This window comes from Sphaerodactylus townsendi, linkage group LG09 (assembly GCF_021028975.2).
Source record: "Sphaerodactylus townsendi isolate TG3544 linkage group LG09, MPM_Stown_v2.3, whole genome shotgun sequence".
Lineage (NCBI taxonomy): Eukaryota > Metazoa > Chordata > Lepidosauria > Squamata > Sphaerodactylidae > Sphaerodactylus > Sphaerodactylus townsendi.
In genome coordinates, this window is record NC_059433.1 from 60,101,274 (window position 1) to 60,123,233 (window position 21,960).

A 21,960-nucleotide genomic window follows, 5' to 3' on the forward strand; every position below is an offset into this window, starting at 1 on the left:
CGCAATGAAAGTTAGGAGAAAGAAGGACGGAAGGGCTGGGAAGCCTCTCGCTGGCTCCAGCTGTGGCGGTGCCCGTCGCCCCGCTCCGCTCCCGACGAGGAAGCAGGTTCCCGGTGAAACCGTCTCCCGGGTGAAGGGAGCGGAGGCTGAGCCCCGACTGGGCGGCTACTGCGGTCCCTGGCCGGCGCCGACGGCGTGCGCCGGCTCTCTCGGGCTCAGTCCCGGCGCTCCACACTCGCCTCAGCCTCCATTAACGACGGCGACGGCGGCAGTAGCAGTAATGGCAGCAATGGCAGCAGCAGCAGCCTGCTCTCGCCATGTTGGAAGGAAGCGACGTCAAGGCCGCGGCCCGAGTGGCTGCAGAGGAGGAAGCGGCGGCGATGCGGCGGCGGCGGCTGCTGTGGTTACTGCTGCTTCAGGCCGGGAGGGAGGCGCAGGCGCAGCCGCAGGGAGGCAGCAGCTGGGACGGGCGGTCAGGCCTGCGCTACAGGTGTGAGGAGAGGAGGCGCCTCTTCTTCTCCTTCCTGAGGAAGAGACTGGGGGCGGCAACGGGCTGGAACTGACCCGCTTTCACCCTTCCCGTGTGGGCGAGAGTTTCCAGCCTCTTTTCCTCCACGCTCGAGCCATCTCATGTCGGGCGAGCGAGTCAGCCTGGCTCGCTTGCTCGTTCAGACTTGGAGTGGGACAGGAGCTCCATCCCCGCCCTGGCTTTCTTCCGGGTAAAGCTGCCTTTATGTTTGAGGTGTTCGATGGTGTTGAGATATAAACCCGCCCCTTACCTGAATACCTTTATTTGAAAACAAGTCCCAAGTAAATAGGATTGTTTGGCTTACAGTTGGGCATGTAAAGACTTCGAACTGAGGCTTCTCAAACTTGGCCAGTGTGGCCCTTGCTGTGCTTGGTCCCCCCAGTAAAATTAAACACAGAGCATAAAGGTTAAAAACAAAACTTTTTTTTTTCAGTTCGGGCCCAGGCAAAAATAGGTCAACGGTAGAATCTAATAAAAATAGTAGAATCTAATAGTACAACCTAATGATATGGGGCGGAAATCCAGGAGAGTGAAAAGCTTTTGAGTGAACATGAGAGATAAGGAAGTGGGGGGCTATGTCCCTACTTAGTTAAGCAGAATCAAATAAACTTGCGCCTTCTGGTAACTGAGCAGGCTATTTTAGTTAAGCCTAGCCAGGTTCTGCTGTTGCAGCAAAAATACAGGAGCCTTATGGTTTCACACCGTTTTAATTCTCAAAAAAGTCTTTAACATGCCACAAGAGGATAAGACTGTTTATTTTTCTAAAGCCTGCTTTAAAGATTGAGAACTGTTACTTGTAGTAGTAGAATTCAACCCCGCTATCTAATCCAAAGATTCACATTCTGACAGTGATCCCAAAGTATGAAACTGCATTTTGGAAAAAAGATTGAGTTATCACATCCTAACGGGAACTATTGGCAGGCATTTCTCCAGTACATTGTAAATTGCTGGTTTGCCACAATGGGCCTTGGGAGTTATTTCACAAATCCACTTTCTTAGGGGAAGATTAAGGAAGAATGTTATGTTGATTCTTTCATCTTAGACTGATCAATGTGGCATTTAAAAATTCTAAAACTACTTTCTGGTTAAGTATAACTGAATCTTATTTGCTGGAGTTACTACGGTATAAATAGGGCTTTTACAGCTTTTGGTTTTCGAACAGAGGGATCAATAATTCTGTTAGATAATTTACAGACTGTGGCTTGAGGATATTTGAAATATTAGACATTATCACCTTGCTCACTAAATTGTGTTATGTATAAGATTCTCCAAGAAAGGTAATGCTTTCTTATTAGTTGTATTTTCAGTCTGTTAATAATTACAAAAAAAGTTGGTTCCTAAAGCAGTTTACAGGAGATAAAAACTAAGGATTGGATCCAACCAGGCTTTTCACCTAATCCACATCCTTTTTAGTTGAGCCCTCATCATACATGCCTTTATCCACATGATTCCTAACATAGCATTTTTTGTGGTAAAAGTGAACCCTTTTCTTTCTGTCACCAGCAGAAGAGATGTTTGGATCCAAACCTAATGCAGACTCAAGCAATAGTAAACTGTCACACTCTATCAAACTTGAGCAAAACCCCAGAAGAGTATTTAAACAAATATTTGGGGTTTTAAAAATCCACAAACAATAAAACCATCACAAACTAGTACCTGAAAATATTTATCTGGAATAAAATAAGGTGCTAAATTTGGAGGGCCCTCCCCAGGACCTGCTGACCTGCACGGAGGCCGGGGGGGCTCGGTCTGCATGGAGGCCAAGGGGACCGGGCTCGAGGGTGGGCATGTAGGCCTGCCCCTAAATCCTGCCTCCAGCCTCCGTGCAGGCCTTCCCAGGCCCTGCTGGCATGCACAGAGGCTGGGGAGGGGGGATTGGCCTACACGGAGGGTGGGGGTGGGGCTCGGCAGCCCTGCTCCCAAGCCCTGCCCCCAGGTGCAGGGGTGGGGGGGACGCCCAGAGAAGGGATTGTCTCTGGGCGCCATTTCCCCCCAGTTCTTGCAGCAGGCTGTGTGTGTGCATGCGTGTGCGTATGTGTGTGTAGGAAACAAATCCAGTTCACCAGATAAGAGTACGCCACTCATGTGGAGGAGTAGGGAATCAAACCCGGTTTTCCAGAGTAGATCCCACCACTCTTAAGATGGCAGATATTAAGGATGTAATTGCTTAGTCTCAGCAATGAAAGAATTGTGTTGGAAAAAAGGATCTTACAATGGAAAAGCATATCAAATAAGAAAATAACTTTAAAATATTAATAGTAACTATCTATTAATATTTTTAAAATCATTATCTTCCCATTGAGTATTTTTATACTTTTATGTAATATTATTCGTATAATTATATCACCTTTTAATTTTCCAGAACTGTAATTTCTGTTCTTCATACTATGCTATATAGATGTTTCCGTTGGTTATTAATAAAAATAAAAAATAAATTATAAAATAATTTGTTTGCTTGTTTTGAATATTCAACTTTATTATTGTCCCTGCCTGCCCTACTTCACTTTTACTTCACTTTTATCACCCTTTCTCCCCAGTGGGAATTCAAAGCAGCTTAGATAATTCTCCTCTCCTTAATTGTATCCTCTCAATAACCTCATGAGGTAGGCTAGGCATAGGAGGTGTGCCTGCCCAAGATTTCCCTGTTACTACTTCAGCACTTTAACCACTTTAGCAGCCTGTGGTCCAGGGAATTGTTTTGCATCTTTCATGGGGGGGGGGGGGGGGTTACTTTTGGAACAGTAATATTGATACAAGTGCTGCTTAAAGGGCTAAGCCAGCAGTCTTGACTATGGAGTATAATAAGATCTGTGCTTTTAAGAATCACTTGATGGATGAAGTTAAGAGAACCAGGCCTGGGGAGCTCTCTGCAGAAAAACTGGGGAAATTTATTTATTTTATTTATTTTATTTATTTATTATTTGATTTAATATACCGCCCTATCCCCAAAGGGCTCAATTGGAGTGGGTTGAAATGAAGGAGTGCCTCCTTGTATGTAAATAGAAAAGCATAAGGACATCCCTTTGCAAGCCCACTGTGCAAGGAAGAGTCCTGAGGTAAGTGTTCCGTGGGTAATGGGCCACAGGGAATCTTTACAAGTATTAGTATAACATTTTCTTGAACTACGTCCTTGAACAATGAACTACTTACATGAAAACTTCACATTCAGAACAGATCTTGACACAAGGCTGTAATACAGTACAGTATAAATTTTGAACATTCTGTTTTTGAGCCACCATCCTAGCATGGTTTGGCTGTGATTTACTTAATCTGTGCTTTCTAACAGTTGGATTGTGGAATGTATAATTTCAAAGAACAAACTAATCAGTCTCCTTCCCTCAGAATTTGAACGGTCATGTTGACAAATAAATATACTTGTTTATGGGCAACAGATTTCCACTTCAGACATTACTTTTGCTATATACATTCGATGTATACATTGGATATCCTCAGTCAGTTGGAAGGGGACATAGTCCATTATCTTATTCTTTCTAAGAGTTTTTTTTTCTCATTTGCTGTTATGGCCAAACTCATCTTAACATTCTTCTAAGTTTCTGAGTTGGAACCAAATAATCATGAACAGGGTATCGCAAGTGGATTGGAATCTCCCCAACTCTTCAGTTGTCCCCCCACAGGGTGCCTAAAGTTGCTCTTGAGCAGGGGTCCCAAACCTTTTTCAGCCTGATTCACGTTTAGAATTCTGACCAAGTGTGATGGGCGCAGCCACAAAAGGGCTGCCTCAAACTGGTTGCTGCAGCTTATGAAGGTCCTTGTGTTGTGGTGCCAAAGTAACACCTTTAAAAATCTGTACAAGCAATAAAATCTCCATAAAACTAGCTGAGCGAAAGCCCCACCTGGCCCCACCCACTTTCTAAACATACTTGATGGGCAACAGGAAAGGTGTTGGTGTCCTGGTGCCCATGGGCATCACATTGGGGGGGGGCTCTTCTTGAGCGAAGAGTGTGGGCTGCAGCACAACTGTAATATCTTCAAAAATCATAATCATCTTCTTGTGTGAGCAGAAGTGCTTTCTGCACACAAAAAAAGTGCTTGGGAGCCATTCTTCTACTTTTTTTGTTTGAACTTTCAGAATGAGAGATTATAAATCCTTACTAGGCAGCTGTCTATTCTATTTAATATGCATGCTTAAATTCAATTGATACAGTAGAAAATTTATAAAAGAGGATGGCTATGTAAAATTACCTGATAAAATTTTACATAAAAGCAATCCTATGCAGAGTTACTTCAGTCTCATCACTTACTTCAGTGGGCTAGAATAACTCCTTATTAGAATTGCACTGTAAGGTACCTGCCTTATTTTCAGGAATGGTTCCTAACACCAGTTCTATACCCATGTAATCAGCTAGTCTGACATGGGATCAGGATTGAATTATACTCTCTAACAGCCCAATCCCAGCAGCAGGGGACAGTGCTGCTGCCATGCTGCCTCCAAAGGGCTTTCAGATTGCGCAGGGAATCAGCAAAAAAAACCAAAACCCACTGCCTGAAAGACCTCTATAGGGCTGAACAGAGTTATGCCACCCAAAAGGGTGGGTGTAAGCCCTGGACATGACGTTCTGGCTCTAAAGTTGGTCCACCCATGGGAATGCCCCGAGCCACCTCCCCACCCCCCACACCTGCTTCCGATCACATACCAGTGTTGCTCTGCAGGGGTGCCCGCTGCCAGATTTTGCTACCACAGAGCCATGAAATGTCTGGCTGTCAGCGTCTTTGCCCTCTCCACTTGTAAGGGTGATTTTTATGCCAATGGAGGGGGCAAACATGCCAGCATGGCATCCGAGATGTGATTGCCCCCCTCTCCTGCTCTGGATTGGGCCATAAAGCTACAAAAGCAATTAGTCCTGGAAAAAGATCTAGGGACTTGGTAACTATCCAAAGTTAATATGCCTAAACATATTATAGCATTGTAGAGTGACCAAAGAATTCAGAATAGTTACAGATGTTTGTTCTTGCCTATATTTTTGCGTATCCTGTAAAATGAAATGGTTATTTCTGTTTAAGTATAACTTCCTTCTCTGGATTGACTCTTGTTTAGCTCTGTCTTCTCTCTCCTACACTAGAAACACTGTTCAATATTATTTATGGTTCATCATTTATGCACCAATTTCATATCATGCCTCCCAAGAGGCTCCATGGAACCTTACATTAAGTGAAGAAACATAACCAGTGATCAATAAAATGCATTCATAGAATGCATTTTAAACAAATGGGGGAAAAGGAAAAGAAAAGAAATCACAAAAACGTATGAACAGCATCCAATATAACAATTTTTAAAAATCACTCATTGGCTTCAAAGTAAAAATCTCTTCACAATTTTCCTAAAAGCTACAACATAAATGGCATTATGAGTTTCACTACAGCACAATCCAGAAAGTGCATTCCATAACATGGGCACCATTGAAAGGACGGCCCCGGAAACATGAGGGCCTGCACAAAAGTTTTCTTGGCAGCCACTTCTGCTCTTCTAGAACTTCTGGAACTTCTTCCCCACTGCACAGCTTCTTCTTTAAAGGTCTTCTAGAACAGCTGAAAACTTTTTTTAAAATCTCAGAAGACTTTTTGTACCTACACTTTGTCTCTAGTGCATATACGGTTTGCATGGCTGATGTTTTTAACCATTATGTGTGAATTTTATTGCAAGCTGCCTTGGCTTTTAGAGTAGAACAGCCATGGCTGGAGTGAGGGGGAACTGTGCCCGGGCACACATGTGCCCTGCGCTCCTCTCCACTACACCCCGCCCCTCCCAGGAACGCCCTGGAATGCCCCTGCACCAGTGTGCGCCCAGTGCATCTTGCACCCCCCCTTCCCCGCCCCCTTTGCACTATGCCACTGACAACAGCCCCATCCAGAGGGAGGGGGCCAAATCCACTGGTGAAAGTGGTGCATGGCCACACTGGCGGATTTGCCTTCCTGAGGGCACTTACCCTGTTGGAGAAGTTGATTATGCCAGTGTATGGTGGCCGTTGCCTCCACCCCACCCCCGCCCAGTATTGGGACATGTGCCCCTGCAACTGCTGCTGGTGTAGCAGGGATGGGCCTGGAAGTTTCTGGTCATTCGCAGTGTTACACCAGCACCAGTAATTCAGACTGGAGAACTCCTAGAATTACCCACCCCCAGGTCCCTCTCCTCCCCAGTCACTAATCCACGAACTGGTAAACTTTCTTCATGTGATAACCCTCATGAAATAGCATTGTTGTATTACATTCTTCAACTGGGAACCAATTCCCATATTACAGTTAGGTATGTAGGAATTGAAGCAATAACTAAATAAATCTTGCACATATTTGATGACAAGGAAAATTTTATTGGATGTGACAGCTGTGCCTTGTCCCTCTAATTAATTTTTGCAGGATATAGATTTTTTAAATTTTGTGAAAGTTTAGTTCAGATGAGCTGAGATTTGTTCCGAAGTTATAAAAAGGTTTATCCCAAATGTTTGTGCATAGTAAATCCAAAAAGATTTACTTTTGGATTCAGGTTTGAATCTTTGGGTTTTATGTACTTAGGTCAGAGAATTTGCTAAGCCTATTGTTACAATACTCTAGCGATATATCAAGATTTTAGTGCCTTTTAAAAAAATGAAACCACTCTTCTTTGGGGGCGGGATCAGTGGTGGGATTCAGCAGGTTCGTACCACTTTGGCAGAACTGGTTGTTAAAATGGTTCTTGTATACAACCTGTTGTTAAATTATTTGAATCCCGCCACCGGAACAGGTTGTTAAATTATTTGAATCCCACCACTGGGCGGGGTGGTTTGACCACCACAGTCCAATCATGGAAAAGTGGGCTGGAGGTAGGTGGGACTGGGTGAGACAAAGAAATCCAACAGAAATATTACACGTGAGGAAAAAGGTGACCCAAAATTGCTTCTAGGAAAAAAAATATCAAAAATTGAAATAAAAACTAATGGGAACAAAAATGCATGCAGAAATCAGAGGATAACGCAAAGAAATATGGGGGCAAAGCACATATACACAAACATGCTCATGTGAAAAAGATCTTAGTAGCCTGTCAAATAATTTTGAACAATGGAGGCAAATAGAGGGTTTCCCTCCCTAAATTGCCAGAAAGCATGTCTAAAGTTTCTTATAGCTGATAGGATGTGACCAGAATAAACTGTATGAGTGCCTTGTGGAACAGAAATTGGCTTGGATGAAAACTGGAAACTGAAAACGAAGGGAAAAGTCAAAGTAATATTGCACGCTTAACAACCTTCTTACATTTTACATGCATAAATTCAATTTGAGGGATAACCTCCTACTTTTCTTCAATGCAGTTTCAAGTTGACTTTAATAATCTGATAAAATGACAAAGGGGAAACTAAATACACAGAACTGTGCAATTCTAAATGAGAATTTAGCACAAGAACTTTTTTCCTTTTACTTGTGGGTTATAGTAAGATGAATAGTAAAGATGGTTTCAGTTGTTCATCCTTGAAGGCATTTTAATATCTATGTTGAAAAGCTCACAGTGAGGTCATAAAGTCAGGTGAATTAAGGCAGGAAGCAATGAGACTGCAGCAATAACCACTTTTAACTGCCAAGACGGGATCTTTGGATCTGTGTGATTCTTTCCCCCAGCAAATGCAGCTACTTATTTCCTGTCAAGAATGCAATAACTGATATTTCATCTGGCCCATTATACACAGAATACAAATAACACAGGAGGGAAAAGTGCATGGGAATGACTGTTCTTGTCTTAAAGGAGATAATGTGGGACTAGAGCAGTAACTCACTGAAGCACCTTGGCTATTTGTTTACCAAATACATATCCATTAAAAAAAACCCTTTCAGAAGAACTGTTTGTTTTCCCAGACAAATATATGATTGTTATGCAAATACACGAATCTCATATTTTGACTGCTATCTCTTAATAAAGGCTGCTGTTGCATCTCAATCCGTCAAAAATGTGCATGAGATTTCTATGGATATGCGTTGGACACTGAAGGCACAAATGAATAGGCTATGTTGTTGTTGTCCAAGCAAATTAAAACTATGGATCACAAAGATGGTAGTGACTGGTGGAGCTGGTAAACGACAAGTCATACTAGGGAAAAATAGTAGCCTTTGAAGGATGCTACGCTCACAGTCCCAGGATATTTTTATGTATATCAGTTGCCCTTACAATTATCACTGTTATCATGTATTTGCTGAACAGTGCCATCCTAAGCAGAGTTCTATGCTTTGAAGTCAATGGGCTTAGGAGGCTGTCACTCTACAAAGGATATAGATCACCATGGGTACAGTGGCAGGATTCAGCAGATTTGCACCACTTCGGCAGAACCGGTTGTTAAAATGGTTCTTGTAAACAATCAATTATTACATTATTTGAATTCCTACCACTGGAACCGGTTATTAAATTATTTGAATCCCACCACTGGATGGATAGTCCTGTTATCTATCTATGGCAGTAGGGAAGAGTAAGAGTCCAGTAGCACATTAAAGACTAACATTTCTGGCAGGGTGTGAGCTTTCGTGAGTCACAACTTAATTCTTCAGGTACAGCTTGAGTGTGAGTCCATCTGCCCTTGGCACAATGTGCTTGTTGCATGATGGAGGCAAATTTAATACAGTAAATGGTAAATGAACTAGAGGCCCCTTGCCCGTCTTCTGGTCCTTGTTTAGACCAATTCAGACTATGGGATTTTGACTACTACTCAATCCACTACTTGTCCCATTGACCAGTGCCCATCCTGGCTGGTGAAGGCCAGTGAGGAAGTGCTATGGGACTCCCTGTTGAAAATTATCAACTTCTCCCTTGACCAAGCAGTATTTCCAGAGTGGTTAAAAGAGGCAGTAGTCTGCCTGCTCTTAAAAAGACCATCTTTAAATCTTTTTGATCTAGCCAATTGCTGCCCAGTTTCGAATTTATCATTCCTGGGTAAGGAATGTCTCTTGCTAATATTTCCATGGATCAAGGCTATGTTTTTATGCCATGATTCATTGCTATGAGCCTTTATTTGAAACAAAGGCTCAGGATTAGATACAAAAATTCTAATAATAACTACTGCCCTTGGATTTATACTGCCCTACCCATTGTTGGCACAGTTGCTGCAACTCAGTGCTGTGCCAATAACTACACTCCTGAATAGCCCAGATGTACTTTGAATGGGACTTACAATTGCTCGCTGGAGTAGGATTGGTAAACATTGATCAGGAGTAAAAATCCTTTCTGTTACATTGTCAGAACATGTTTAGAATCCGAGATAGGAACATAGTTTTCCATTAAACAATGATAGGTAACTGCCTACAGAGTTATTCTACGGAAGTACAATAAGGATTTACAAGCTGCGACCCCATTAGCTTGTTGTTGTGGCTTTTCTGGGCTGTATGGCCATAATCTGGTAGTTTTTGCTCCTAACTTTCACATGCATCTATGACTGGCATCTTCAGAGATATGTCACAGCAAGATGTGCTTCTCTCTGTGGCACATGCTACCCTGTTACTTTCTATAATGCTGATGCAGGCTTTTTTAAACACAGCAGTAGCTCAGCTCTTGGGAAGATAATGTGGCACAGTAGAACATGTACCATGATGTTAGCCGGCATCTTTTGAAAGTCCAAAATGCGTGTTAACTGGCCAGACAGTCATGACATGGTATAAAGCAGGTTCCTATGTTCACTGTTCAAGGTCAGAGAGGAATTATCATTCAATAATAGAGCATATACTTTCAGTCTTGGGCATCTCCAATTAAGAGATTCCTGGGTGACAAAGAAAACTTTTTGCTGCACGAGATTTCAGAGTGACAGTCAGGTACAGCACTCACTGAGCTAGATTGACTAACTGACTGAAGCAGAGAGAGGCAGCCTCTTATATTCTTACAAGGCAAGTAGACTTCAAAAGCGTGTGCCAAATCATGTTAATTATATCTGTGAGTATATTTAGTTTAAACTCAACCAAAATTATTTTTCAAAATGATCCAAAAATATTATTTTAGACTTGTGAGTACCAAGAACCTGTATTCATCAACAGCTTTTGTTATTCCTCAAAACCAGTTGGTCTTTTTTTCCAAACAGGAATCGTTTCATGAGGTCCCATGGTTTACGTAGAACACTGACAAAAATGCATTATGTTACTAAAATATTGTCACACTGATAAATAATTGCATAATTGCTTGTACACACCACAAAGTGCAATAACCTATTACAGTTAAACATGACATTTCCCCATGCAATGAACTCCTGTTTAGAAATTGCAATATTTCATTTGTTCATCATTAATATGCATGATACCAACTTGAGCAAATATATATGTACTGAAATATATCATTTTTAAAAGGAAGAGCAGCAGTACACCACCATTTGTTTTAAAAACAACAACCTGATGTTGCACAAGATGGGTTTCTTTGGTCACCTGCAGTGACTAATCCATACACCTCCACGGGATTCTTTCAATTACCAATTTAATATATTATTCATAAGTGGAGTGTCTGATGTCTTAATGGAGAGGCAACTCATCCAATAGGTGACTTGGTATCTTTCTCCCAGAAGAGATACTTTCCAAGGGGTTGCTATGCGAGGGCAGCTGCATTGTTCTGCCTGACCGGTCAATGTCTTTTCAGTCAAGAGGAACAAGAAAGGCACACTCTGGTCCAAACATTCACTGGTCTTTTGATAACATAGCGTTTTTGATAGAGCAGTGTCTCTGCTATGAAATTTCTTTTTTGCAGAGGCTTCAGTTAGCCCCCAACTCTATAGAAATTAGAACTGAAGGTTTTCATTTTAACTGGGGAGTGTCTGACTGATCAATTCACTGCAGAAACAAGGAAAGAGGCAATTTCAATGCCAAGAAGTAATGTAAAACTTCCTAGAGATATATAATTGACTTTTAAGATTCTGTGGCATAGAAGGTTGGTGTGCTGCTTATAAAGAAGTACATATAAATGTGGAGCTGTTGGTTTCATCTGCAGAATTCTCACTCAGAGGAAGAAATTTACATGCAAAGGACATAAATTGAAGCCCAATTAAAGAAGCAAGTACCAGGTGATGGCAAAAACTTCCACCTGAAATTCTAGAGAGTGGCGGCTAGTTACAATACAATACTAGGCTTAATGCACTGACTCAATATCAGCTATCTTCATAAAACATGGAAATATTTATAGGGAAACTCTTCCAAAATGTCAGTGATCCATCATTCTATCAGGAAATTCTTCTTTCCAAATCATGAGTTTGATATCCTTGCATAATGTTCTGTTGAAGCTGCCTGGCAAATGGAGTCATGAAATGGAAGATGATTGACAGTAGGATCCTAAACAGTATTACACTCTTTTAAGCCCATTGAAGTCATTGGACTTCAAAAGGTGCAATTATGTTTAGGATGGCAACAGTCTGCATAATTCACCATAGGACCACAATATTCTGCAGAGGACTCGAAACACAAGGGAACATCACAGTATTCCTTTTATTAGCTTCATCTATTGAGCTAGTTCTGCCCCTTTTTAGAAGGAAAGATTTGTCCCCACTCATTCCTGCTTTTGTAATCTTCACGATGGACAGCTGCAAATTTCTCTTTACTTGTGGTTGCTATTAAAAACCTGGTAGATTCCTGGGGGCTTCCCTTATTAACATTAGAAGTCATTACCTCATTCAATTAGTACTGTGGCTGCTACTAAGGCTCTTTCCTCACCTTGATATGCTTGCTTCATTTCTCTATTTCCCTCCAGGCCTAGCTGATTTCTGAATGCAGAGTCAGTTGTGAGAAAAATGCATTGTGCAGCAGAGTAAATTAAGAAGTATTAAGAATTTAGTCCTATTGCCCAACTGTTCCAGTTTTATTTCAAAGCAGACTTCCCACACTCCACATTATGAATAGTTTCCTGTCTTTCCCCCTAATTTCAGCTGGTGGGGTGGGGGTGCAGGTTGTATCACGGAAGCATTCAAAGCCAGTGCAAGAAGAATTTGGATATAATTAAGAGTAGAAAAGTAGCATTTCCAATAAACTTCAGTTTGCACTGCCTGTCACACTTCCATTGCTTGGCATGATCCAAATGTGTTAATTACCGGGGTGTTGTGGGTTTTCCGAGCTGTATGATGGTGTTCCAGTAGCATTTTCTCCTGACATTTTGCCTGCATCTGTGGCTGGCATCTTCAGAGGATCTGATGTGTTAATTGTTTTCATGTTAAGAAAATATAAGGCCACTTAAGTGATCATAAGAATAGATGGATTTTTTTTTTACTAATGCCGGCTTCTATTGCAGAGACTATCTTCTTACTGGGAGGCTGTTGAGACAAAAAATTTTGAGTGACTCAGTGGGCTACAGGGAGAGGGTGAATACTTAAGTACATTTAAGAATTTTTAATAGCATAGCTGGATACAAGCTAAGATAATCTAGCTGCAATGGCTGAATATGAAGATACTATAATAGAAGATACTGTTATACTATTATAGAAGATACTATAAAATATAAAAATAACTTTTTAAAGAAAAAACAATTAGAGACTATCCTTTTCTCTTCTGTGAACTCCTGCATGGATATACTCCTTTCAGCAGGGCTGGAGCAAGGGGCAACTGCACCTGAGGCACATGTGCGCCCTGCACCCCCCTAGTGTGTTGTGTACTTTCCCGTCCCCTTGGCGCTACGCCACTGCCTTTCAGGGCTAGATTGCACCATCTCTAGCCCTGTCCCTCTACAACTTGACCATCTTGATTCTTGTTTGCTTCTTCTATGCTGTGATAGATTTCAACATCCAGTCAACTTTTTAAAAGAAGACATGCAAGGATAGAGCAATATAGTTTCCCACCTGCAGCAAGCTTATTCATTGTGTGTGTGTGAACGGAATATCACTTTGTTGTTTCTGGAGAGGAACTTACAGGAGCATCACAGAAATGCTTTTAGGATATTCAGCAACAGAAATCTTACAGTTTGTATTCTTGCTGATTGATCTGGTATCAAAATACTCAAGGTGGTCTGTGTTCTTATATATGTTCCAGGCACTGCTTTCTAAACACAAAATTACCATTCAGTTGATATTGTCATATAATCCTTCCCAAGAGCACTGAAAGAATGCTGTCCTGTGGGTTAATTTACTTCATTGGTTGCCAAGCAAATGCCAGCACAGACTGATGTGTGTTTTCACTAGCTGTCACGTGAGCCTCAAAACTTGATGTAAATATATGATCACTGAAGCAAAGCTTTCCAAACCATGCTTCAGTCGGCTGTCAAGCCTACACCACTGTGAAGGGGGTGGTGGATAAAGCAGTTCTCTTTGCCTTTCCCCCGCAGTTCTCTTTGCCTTTTCCCCCTCAAGGATAAGAAATTTCTCCTTAAATAAATAACTCAGCTTGACCAAATGAACCATTTTTGAAGCACATTTGCATTAATTCATTTCTGGTGCAAGTTTGCAGAACAAATTTGTTTAAAAGTAATCAGTCATTACTGACTTCTTCCAATATGTAGTCTGTGACGCATCAGTTTGAAGTGTAATTTGTTTCTCTTAACTAAAATACATTCACCTACACTGATTGTATGATGATCAGTTCATGACTATTGTATTTTATAGACATATACAACTATGACAAAAGTTTTACCTTCCTCCCATCTGTAGATTCACCAGGGCTATTTAAGCTTGTGGTATCTTTGCTTCTTCTGGTACAGAATGATTCAGAAAGGGGAAAATGAATATTTTGTCTGTGTTTTTCCTTTCCATTGGGTGAGGCGGGCTTCATGAATTCTATACAATATTTTGTGTGAACAAAATGTGGTATTACGGTAAGTGAATTTTGTGGTTGTGATTTGACACCACCACAAACGTTGGTAATACATGTTCTGAAAAATCATGCATGACTTTCCACTTCAGAATCCTTGTAGCAGCAATTAAGATAGCCTTTCACAAAACAAAGATGTTTTATTTAATAAGTTCTATTGCTATTAAATACAAAACTCCCAGTTACAGTTGACATCACAATGGAAATGTCAAGGAAGCAAAGTTTCTGCAGTTTCGTTGTGATACAGAGTAGACTCTTGTATGAAAACAACACCATGTACTGGGTCAGAAAACCAAAGGCATGAATCAGATGAGCATTTACCCACCTACAGATACATTGTTAGCCTGCTTTTCTTACAAGAAATTCAAGGCCAATACGTACATAGTTTTCTCTTCCTCATCTGATCCTCAAATCCTATGAAGTAGTGAGACCAAATGATTCAGCATCATGACAAAGTACTGAATTTAAAATGGGTGTTTCTAGTACTACGCTGTTTCCCCGAAAATAAGACCTACCCTGAAAATAAGCCCTAGCATGATTTTTTTGGAGGATGCTTGAAATATAAGCCTACTCCAAAAATAAACCCTAGTTACAGATTTCCCAGCACAGCTGATCTGGTCATGTAGGAGGCGCAAAATTATAGAAAAAAATTAAGACATCCCCTGAAAAAAAAGCCCTAACGCAAAAACTAATATAATTTTGGGGAAACACGGGTAGTGTAATGCTGTAACAGCTATACCACATTTGCTTTAGCTTCTCATTTATTTTTTCACCTAAATGTGGATGTTGCCTATCAGCACTGGATTTCTTCCAATGGGCATCTCTCTTGACATTCTGGCAACATCACATGTAACTATGCATGACTACAGCTGGGCTAAGGTATTATTCTTTCACATACAATGTTCATTAGAGAACTCCTGTGCAGCTCAGCTTCCGTATTTTCATTTCCTAATCATTTAAAAATTTTATGCAAGTTTCTTGAAACCAGACAAAATGTTTATTCCCCATTATAATCATAAACCTATTAAATACTTTCTGGGTATTTTACAACTATTCCACTAGGTACAAGGTTGCCAGATTTTAAAGTTATCTCCCATGCTGTCCTTTTAATATCAGTTTTTATCTACAAGCAATTTGTGGGTTATGTAACTATGTAACTCCATGCTATGTAATGCTATGTAACTCCATATCATAAAAAGTTTAAATGTTCACTAGAAAGGACTATCATACAATTTTTTGGGGGTTTTTTTAGCAATTATTTGTCAATAGTTTCTATAGTCACAGATCATTCTAGGTGTGTATTAACAGATATTCATAATAAGCATGGGTTATGCATTCTACCATTTATGTTACTGAGGACAACCATATATGTGGATGTTTTCTATATGTCACAGTGTGGCAGGTCCAGTCACACACCCACCATTATACACGGAAAGTGGCGGGTGAATTATTTCACTGAAAGACAGTAGATTGACTCTGGCAGAGGCCTGGGTGTCTTGTTTCCTATATCACTAGGGCAGCCAGAAGTGCTGGTACTCTTCAGAGATAGCCTGTAGTCTTCCATGTAAAGGATTTCCTATATTTGGGTGCTGAATTTGCAGCATCCCCCCCCCCCGAATTCCCTTGCACATCATTGTCCATTTACTGTCCACCTATTTCCTCATGTCTTCTCAAACCACTTGATTTTTTAAAAAGGATGAAGGAATGATGAAAAAACAAGGAAAGACAACAGGTGTACAATGAGGTCATGAGGAAGCTCAGAGAAAAACTGCAGCTGCTCAGAATAGCACAGTAAGATCCAATATCTAATCTGGTCTTTTTTTATGAATGGTAGAAATGGTCTGGCTTGGGCCCCTTCCACACATGCAGAATAATGTACTTTCAATCCACTTTCACAATTGTTTGCAAGTGGGTTTTGCTATTCCGCACAGTAAAATCCATCTTCAAAGTGCATTAAAAGTGGATTGAAAGTGCATTATTCTCCATGTGCAGAAGGGGCCCTAGTCTTGTCAGAGTTGAGGTTGAACAGCTATAGACTCTCTGTAATCCATTCAGAATCTGCCAAATTGCCAGACTGCTTCCAGGCCACCATCTCTGACATTTACTTATTTTCCTTACATAATATGTGAGCCTGGATACCACATTGCCTGGAGAACTGGCAGGTTATTTACCATGTGAGCTTGCTTGCGCTGTAAGCTCTCTATCCTCTATATTGAACAGATCAAATTCACAATGACATTAACCAGTCAGGGAAATAGTCATTCTCTAGAAAAAAACAACATAAAAGAAATAGCTTGCCTAACATGACAACAAATGTTTTTCCCTTACAACCCGGTAACAAGAAAATATAATCTACAATTCATGCAATGAGCATTCTGTAGATGGCCCATTGTTGGGACAATTCAGTTCTACACCCAATACTGAAATGTCCCTACTCTGCTCTACTACAGTTTGAAGCAGGAAAAAATATATATGGACAAATGCTATTCTTACTGTGGGTTTTATATACATGAGCGTACCAGGAATTTACTGCCTTAAAAAGGTGCTTTACAGTTCAGTCCTATGCAGAATTAAAGTCAATGGGCTTACAATGGGCTTCCCTCCATAGGATTGCACTGTTATTCTACGACGCTAGTGATACGAGTTCTGGAAACGTGGGAACAGTGCAGTTTTATTATCCCCAAAGAGATCTTACTTAATGTATCTTGCTGACATTATTCAAAGCTGTGTGTACTCTGGGCTTCAAACAAACAACAAAAACTTGTGTTGTTAGATGGTCTTCAAGGCATGCCAATATCTGTGTACTGTGTAGATTATATGAACTGGGCATATTTGAATATGCATATTTAGTTGTTTAATTTATTCTGCTTTTACTAGCCGTGAGCTGGAGAAAATATCTGGATAAAGAAAAAGGAGGGGTGTTGAACACATTTGTTACAAGGGCCAGATATGACATAAATGTGACTTGGCTGGGCCTGTGGTGGGGGCTGCCTAAGCTGGCACTAGAACTACACAGCAGGCTGACCAGGCCAGATCAAGAGCAAGGGGGAGAGCTGCCTCAGCTGGCTTGTGGGCCCATGGTTGTATGTTTGACACCCATCTTAAAGTTATACTCTCATACTGCTGTTTTTTGTCCCTCTCCACATAGCTCAGTTTCTGCAATTTCAATAGGCATCTCCCATGAGTTTTCAAGCCCTGCTCAGATTTCTGCACTTGTATCGTATCTGCTGGGATACACAGAGCCTGAACATATACAAACATTCTTTTAGCACACAGATTGAAAACCACATTTTCTTTCTATGAACTCCCCAGAAGAATATTCAGTGACTTGACATTGCCTCTATAATAAAACATCTGACATAATGAGAAATGAACAGTTTCAAACAATTCTGAAGTGTCCTATTGACATTTTTTTAGCAGATGCATTGTTATGTTTTTCACAGCTAACATGGTCTCTGTACATGTCGGCTTGATTAGGGTCTCAGGCAACAGAAAGCCAAAATGGCCGGTGTCACGCAGCTCAAATGCAAACGCGTATGGGATGCCATTTTTGTATGCCCAGTCCATAGAACTGCCAGAACTTACATCTGCCAAAAAACAACAAAAAAACAGAGGATTAATAAATGATGCATATAAACGAATATATTAGCATGACACTGTTTCCTAGTAAGACCTAAGAAACAAAATGTTCCTGACTTCAGAGATGCTTCAGAGGAAAAACTATCACAAGAGGAATCTAATTCCAGCTAAAAAACTGTTTCGCAGACACTCCATATGTACAGATGCATTTTATGTAGTATGGCTATGTCAATGTGCTAAATTCATATAGTGGCGTACCTAGGAAAAACTGGGCAAAACCTGAGTTTGATGCCCCCCCCCCCCCCCCCCCCCGGGCAGCCACCCTCTCCCACCATGACCAAACAATGATTTTTTTCCACCAGGTCGTTTCAAAGTCACCATCACATTATAGAACATGCCCCAACTTACAAATCTGAACACAGCAATGGGCCATGCCACACAGCAGAAATATTTTTTGAAAACATTGTCAAAATGCTTTCAAAATGTTTTATTACTGCTATGAAAACATTTTATGGTGTTGTATACAGTCCCTGCAATTGGGGGAAACAGCATCACTTTCAATGTTATTTAAACTGGGGACCCCAGATTCTCCCTTTAAGGTGGATTTAAAAGGAGAATCTGGGCTCCCTAGTTTAAATAAGTGATGCTGGAATCCACCCCCAAACAGCATCACTTTCAATGGTGTTTAAATGATGGAGCCCAGATTCTCCTTTTAAATTCACCTTAAAGGTAGAATCTGGGGTCCCCAGTTTAAACAACATTGAAAGTGATGCTGTTTTGGGATAGATTATCCCTCACCTGAAACAGCATTACTTTCAATGTTTAAACTGGGAACCTCAGATTCTCCCTTTAAATCCCTGCCGAAGGGGGTGGATTTAACAACAACAACAACAACAATCTCCTTTATTAGGCATTGAGAGAATAAAAGAAAGAAAGAAAACAAGCATTGGCAGGAAGGGAGTGGATTTAAAAGGAAAATCTGGGGAAATTATAGGGATGCCTGCTGTCAGGGGTGAAATTATTAAGATAGCAGCACCAAAATTTCAGAGTATCTTCATGAGACCCTACTGATGGGGGATGGGGCACTCCCTTTGAGAGTCCGTAACTTTGGACCCCCTGGACCAAACCTCACCAAACCTGGGTGATATCATCAGTAGAGTCTCCTGAAAAATCCCCAAAATTTTGGTGCTGCTAGCCTAAAAACTGCATCCTCTGCAGGCCAAAAACAGAAAAACACTGAAAATACAAAAAATCCCACAAACGAACCTGCAGTTTTTGTGCCCCCCCCCCCACAAGGGGACGCCCTGGGCAACTGCCCACTTTGCCCAATGGGAGGAATGCCTCTATATTCATAGCATTGCCTGTGAGCAAGAGAGATGGGACAATCTTGCTATGCTAAGTGTAGGAAGCAACTCAGTTCTAATAGCTGACTGCCAAGCCAGGTGTGGGTTGGTTCAGTTGGTTCTTTCTGGTTAGAATGCCCTATTTATGTGTGCTGCTTGATATTTATGTTGTGTGATGCTACAGTTATGCATTTGGCAGCATTACTACTTTCTGATATGCTAACTACAACTGACCATTCCTGCTGGTCCAGTGGCTCATGTGCTCAAGCTGGAAGTAATTGATTTTAATTCAGTAGGGGGTGTAAGCATAATACAGTGGCATAACTCTAATATTCTCTTCTTTCTCCTTTCACAATGGTTTCTTCTTTCCCTTTTGTGTACAGTTGGACCATGGAAGTTTTTATAATGCCTCTCAGGAGCACTAGTTAGAAAAGCTGTCCCATAAATTATAACATCTTTAGACAGACATAGGTGAATTGTGCAGGGGCTCATTGCTGCTGCACTAGTGTAATGCAGTGCAGTACACTGAACTGAAGTCACATGGTACAGATGAGCATCCAATGCCATGTAAAATGATAAAAGAATATCCACCATTCTTGATTCAGGGACCAACTAAATGCTGCACACTTTTGCTATACATTGTACTATGCCAATAAAGCATATTTAGATTGCAGAAAACCATTATTGGTATAGTTCTTCCCATCTTCATTTTAAGCCCAGATAATATTGCTATGTCCACTGCTTCAGATCAGATTAAAAAAATGTAGATTAACATATCATTTGCTTTATAGAGCTACTGAATTTATTTTCTCTTTAACACTTGCTAGGAGAGTTCCACAGAGACTCTGACAGTTATTTAAAACCCAGGCTTGAAATATCCTTTGCTCCTTTGGGAAGAACATACATTTTAATATTCTATAAAATATTTCTACATTGATGAGATTTTACTTTGTTTTGTCATCTTCAGAATGATTGTGGTCACAGCTCAGAGAAAAAGAATATAGCCTGCATCCTGAATGAACACTTGGAACATCAATATTATTATCAACAGACAGGAGACAAAGCTCAGAACTCATTTCAAGAACCACTCCAAGTCCAGCAAAGGAGAATCATTCATGGTAGCAGACTTCTGTGCATATAGATGATACAAATTCAGATGTGTATATGACTGCATTCACATCTGCATTTGTGATATACATCTGTGTCATTTTAAACTGGTTGACTATGCCTTTTGATGTATGTAGGGATCCAGATTACCAGTTATGACTGACTAGCTGCCTGTAACTAGTGCTTAATTGTGGATTTAGTCTGAATATTTTTCTGTGAATAATCTCAGGCATTAACTCATTAAATCATTTTGATATGCTTTTGAAGTTCACTTATTTTATGCTCTGGTTCTGTTTCCAGTTCTGTTCTGCTTGCATTAGATCTCTGAACAGAAGTGCTAAAAAGAAGTACCAGCAAAGGCCCTGGTTTCTTTGTTCTGTTTATTGACCTGGAGTGATCAGTAGTCGGCTATTGTGTGAAATACGATGCTGGAGTAGATTCAACACTGGTGTGTTCCAACTGGTGATCTCTTAAGTGTCCCTCAAATTTTGTACTCTTAAAGAGGCAGGTTCTTCTTCTGACAGCATTATTCTAGCTTACATTCCTGTGCATAGTTAAATTGCTTAAGTTTAACAGTTTTATGTATTGTTGAAAGCTTTTCTGGCTGAAATCACTGGGGTGTTGTGGAGTTTCTGGGCCATGTCCCAGTAGCATTTTCTCCTGATGCTTCACCTGCATCTATGGCTGGCATCTTCAGAGGATGCCAGCCACAGATGCCAAACTTCTTACTTTCCTCTGAAGATGCCAGCCACAGATGCAGGCGAAACAGCAGGAGAAAATGCTACTGGAAAACGGTCATCCAGCACTGAAACTCCACAACACCCCTTCGACAGTTTTAATTGGCAAAACCCACAGGAGCAGTGTTTCATGTGTGAATGGGTCTTCCAAGCTGGCTCCCAGCAAATATAATATAATTTCAGCAGACTATCTATGTGCAGGTTTGCAACCTGTGTAGCACCAAACTTCTCCTCTCTTCTCCTCATCAAATTGTCTTGGAAATTGTTTCCTTTTCTCATTAAAAAAGCCAACATCACTATAGTACATGAGGAAGGAGCAAAAAACTTACACAGAGTACTGGAGGCAGGGCCATATCGGTACCTTATTCCATAAACTGACTGCAGGGCATTCACAGCATTAAAAGCTGCAGATTCCTGGGAGAAAAACAAAATTCCCACAAAAATTATGTTAGTTATCATAGTCCAACCAAAATTTCAGGTAGCATACAATGACTTAGGGCAGTATTTTTCAAACCTTGTGAAATTACATTATCTTTAGAGACTCTCTGAACCAATAAGTATAAATAGTTCCACAAATAATCATGTAGCGAGCCTTGAATAGAATCATACGTCTACTACCAGCAGGGAGAGGGGATTGGGGTTCTGCAGCATATCATAACATGTTACAGAGATTCTTAACAACCACCACAAAAAATATTAAAACTAATGAGGCATGCAGTCAGTCTCTAACAAATCTAGCATGGCTCAGGAAGAGTTGCATGCCATGCAGTGGCGTAGTGCCAATGGGACGGCGGGGAGCATGACACCCTGGGTGCTGCCATGGTGGGGGCGTGGCTGGGCTGTGGAGGGGGCATGGCGGGGGTGGACGGCGCTGCGACTGGGGTGAAGGGCGTGCGCGTGCCCGGACGCAGTTCCTCCTCGCTCCGCCCCTGATGCCATG

The 21,960-nt window shown here is 41.0% G+C and overlaps 2 protein-coding genes across 2 annotated transcripts in view; one reads left to right on the forward strand and one right to left on the reverse strand.

Annotated features, from left to right (window-relative positions):
* Window positions 1-4: 4 nt before the first annotated feature.
* On the forward strand, window positions 5-20,506 carry LOC125438805. The gene is made up of 2 exons (XM_048507366.1): window positions 5-490; window positions 20,144-20,506. The coding sequence occupies exons 1-2, from the start codon at window positions 5-7 to the stop codon at window positions 20,315-20,317; spliced, it is 660 nt and encodes a 219-aa protein (XP_048363323.1). The 3' UTR covers window positions 20,318-20,506.
* Window positions 14,375-21,960, reverse strand: part of CPA6 (carboxypeptidase A6) — a 53,116-nt gene continuing 45,530 nt past the window's right edge. The window contains exons 10-11 of the mRNA XM_048507365.1: window positions 21,350-21,434; window positions 14,375-17,841 (exon numbers count right to left, since the gene is read on the reverse strand). Of these exons, the coding sequence (XP_048363322.1) occupies window positions 17,654-17,841; window positions 21,350-21,434 (273 nt within the window). The 3' untranslated portion in view covers window positions 14,375-17,653. The remainder of the gene's footprint in view (window positions 17,842-21,349; window positions 21,435-21,960) is intronic.

What these genes read in the sequence shown, in the direction of transcription:
- LOC125438805 (XM_048507366.1), top strand. Translation starts at nt 5, where the DNA reads ATGAAAGTTAGGAGAAAGAAGGACGGAAGGGCTGGGAAGCCTCTCGCT. An exon ending in CGGTCAGGCCTGCGCTACAG is followed by an intron (nt 491 to 20,143) that starts GTGTGAGGAGAG and finishes TGTCATCTTCAG; the next exon opens with AATGATTGTGGTCACAGCTC.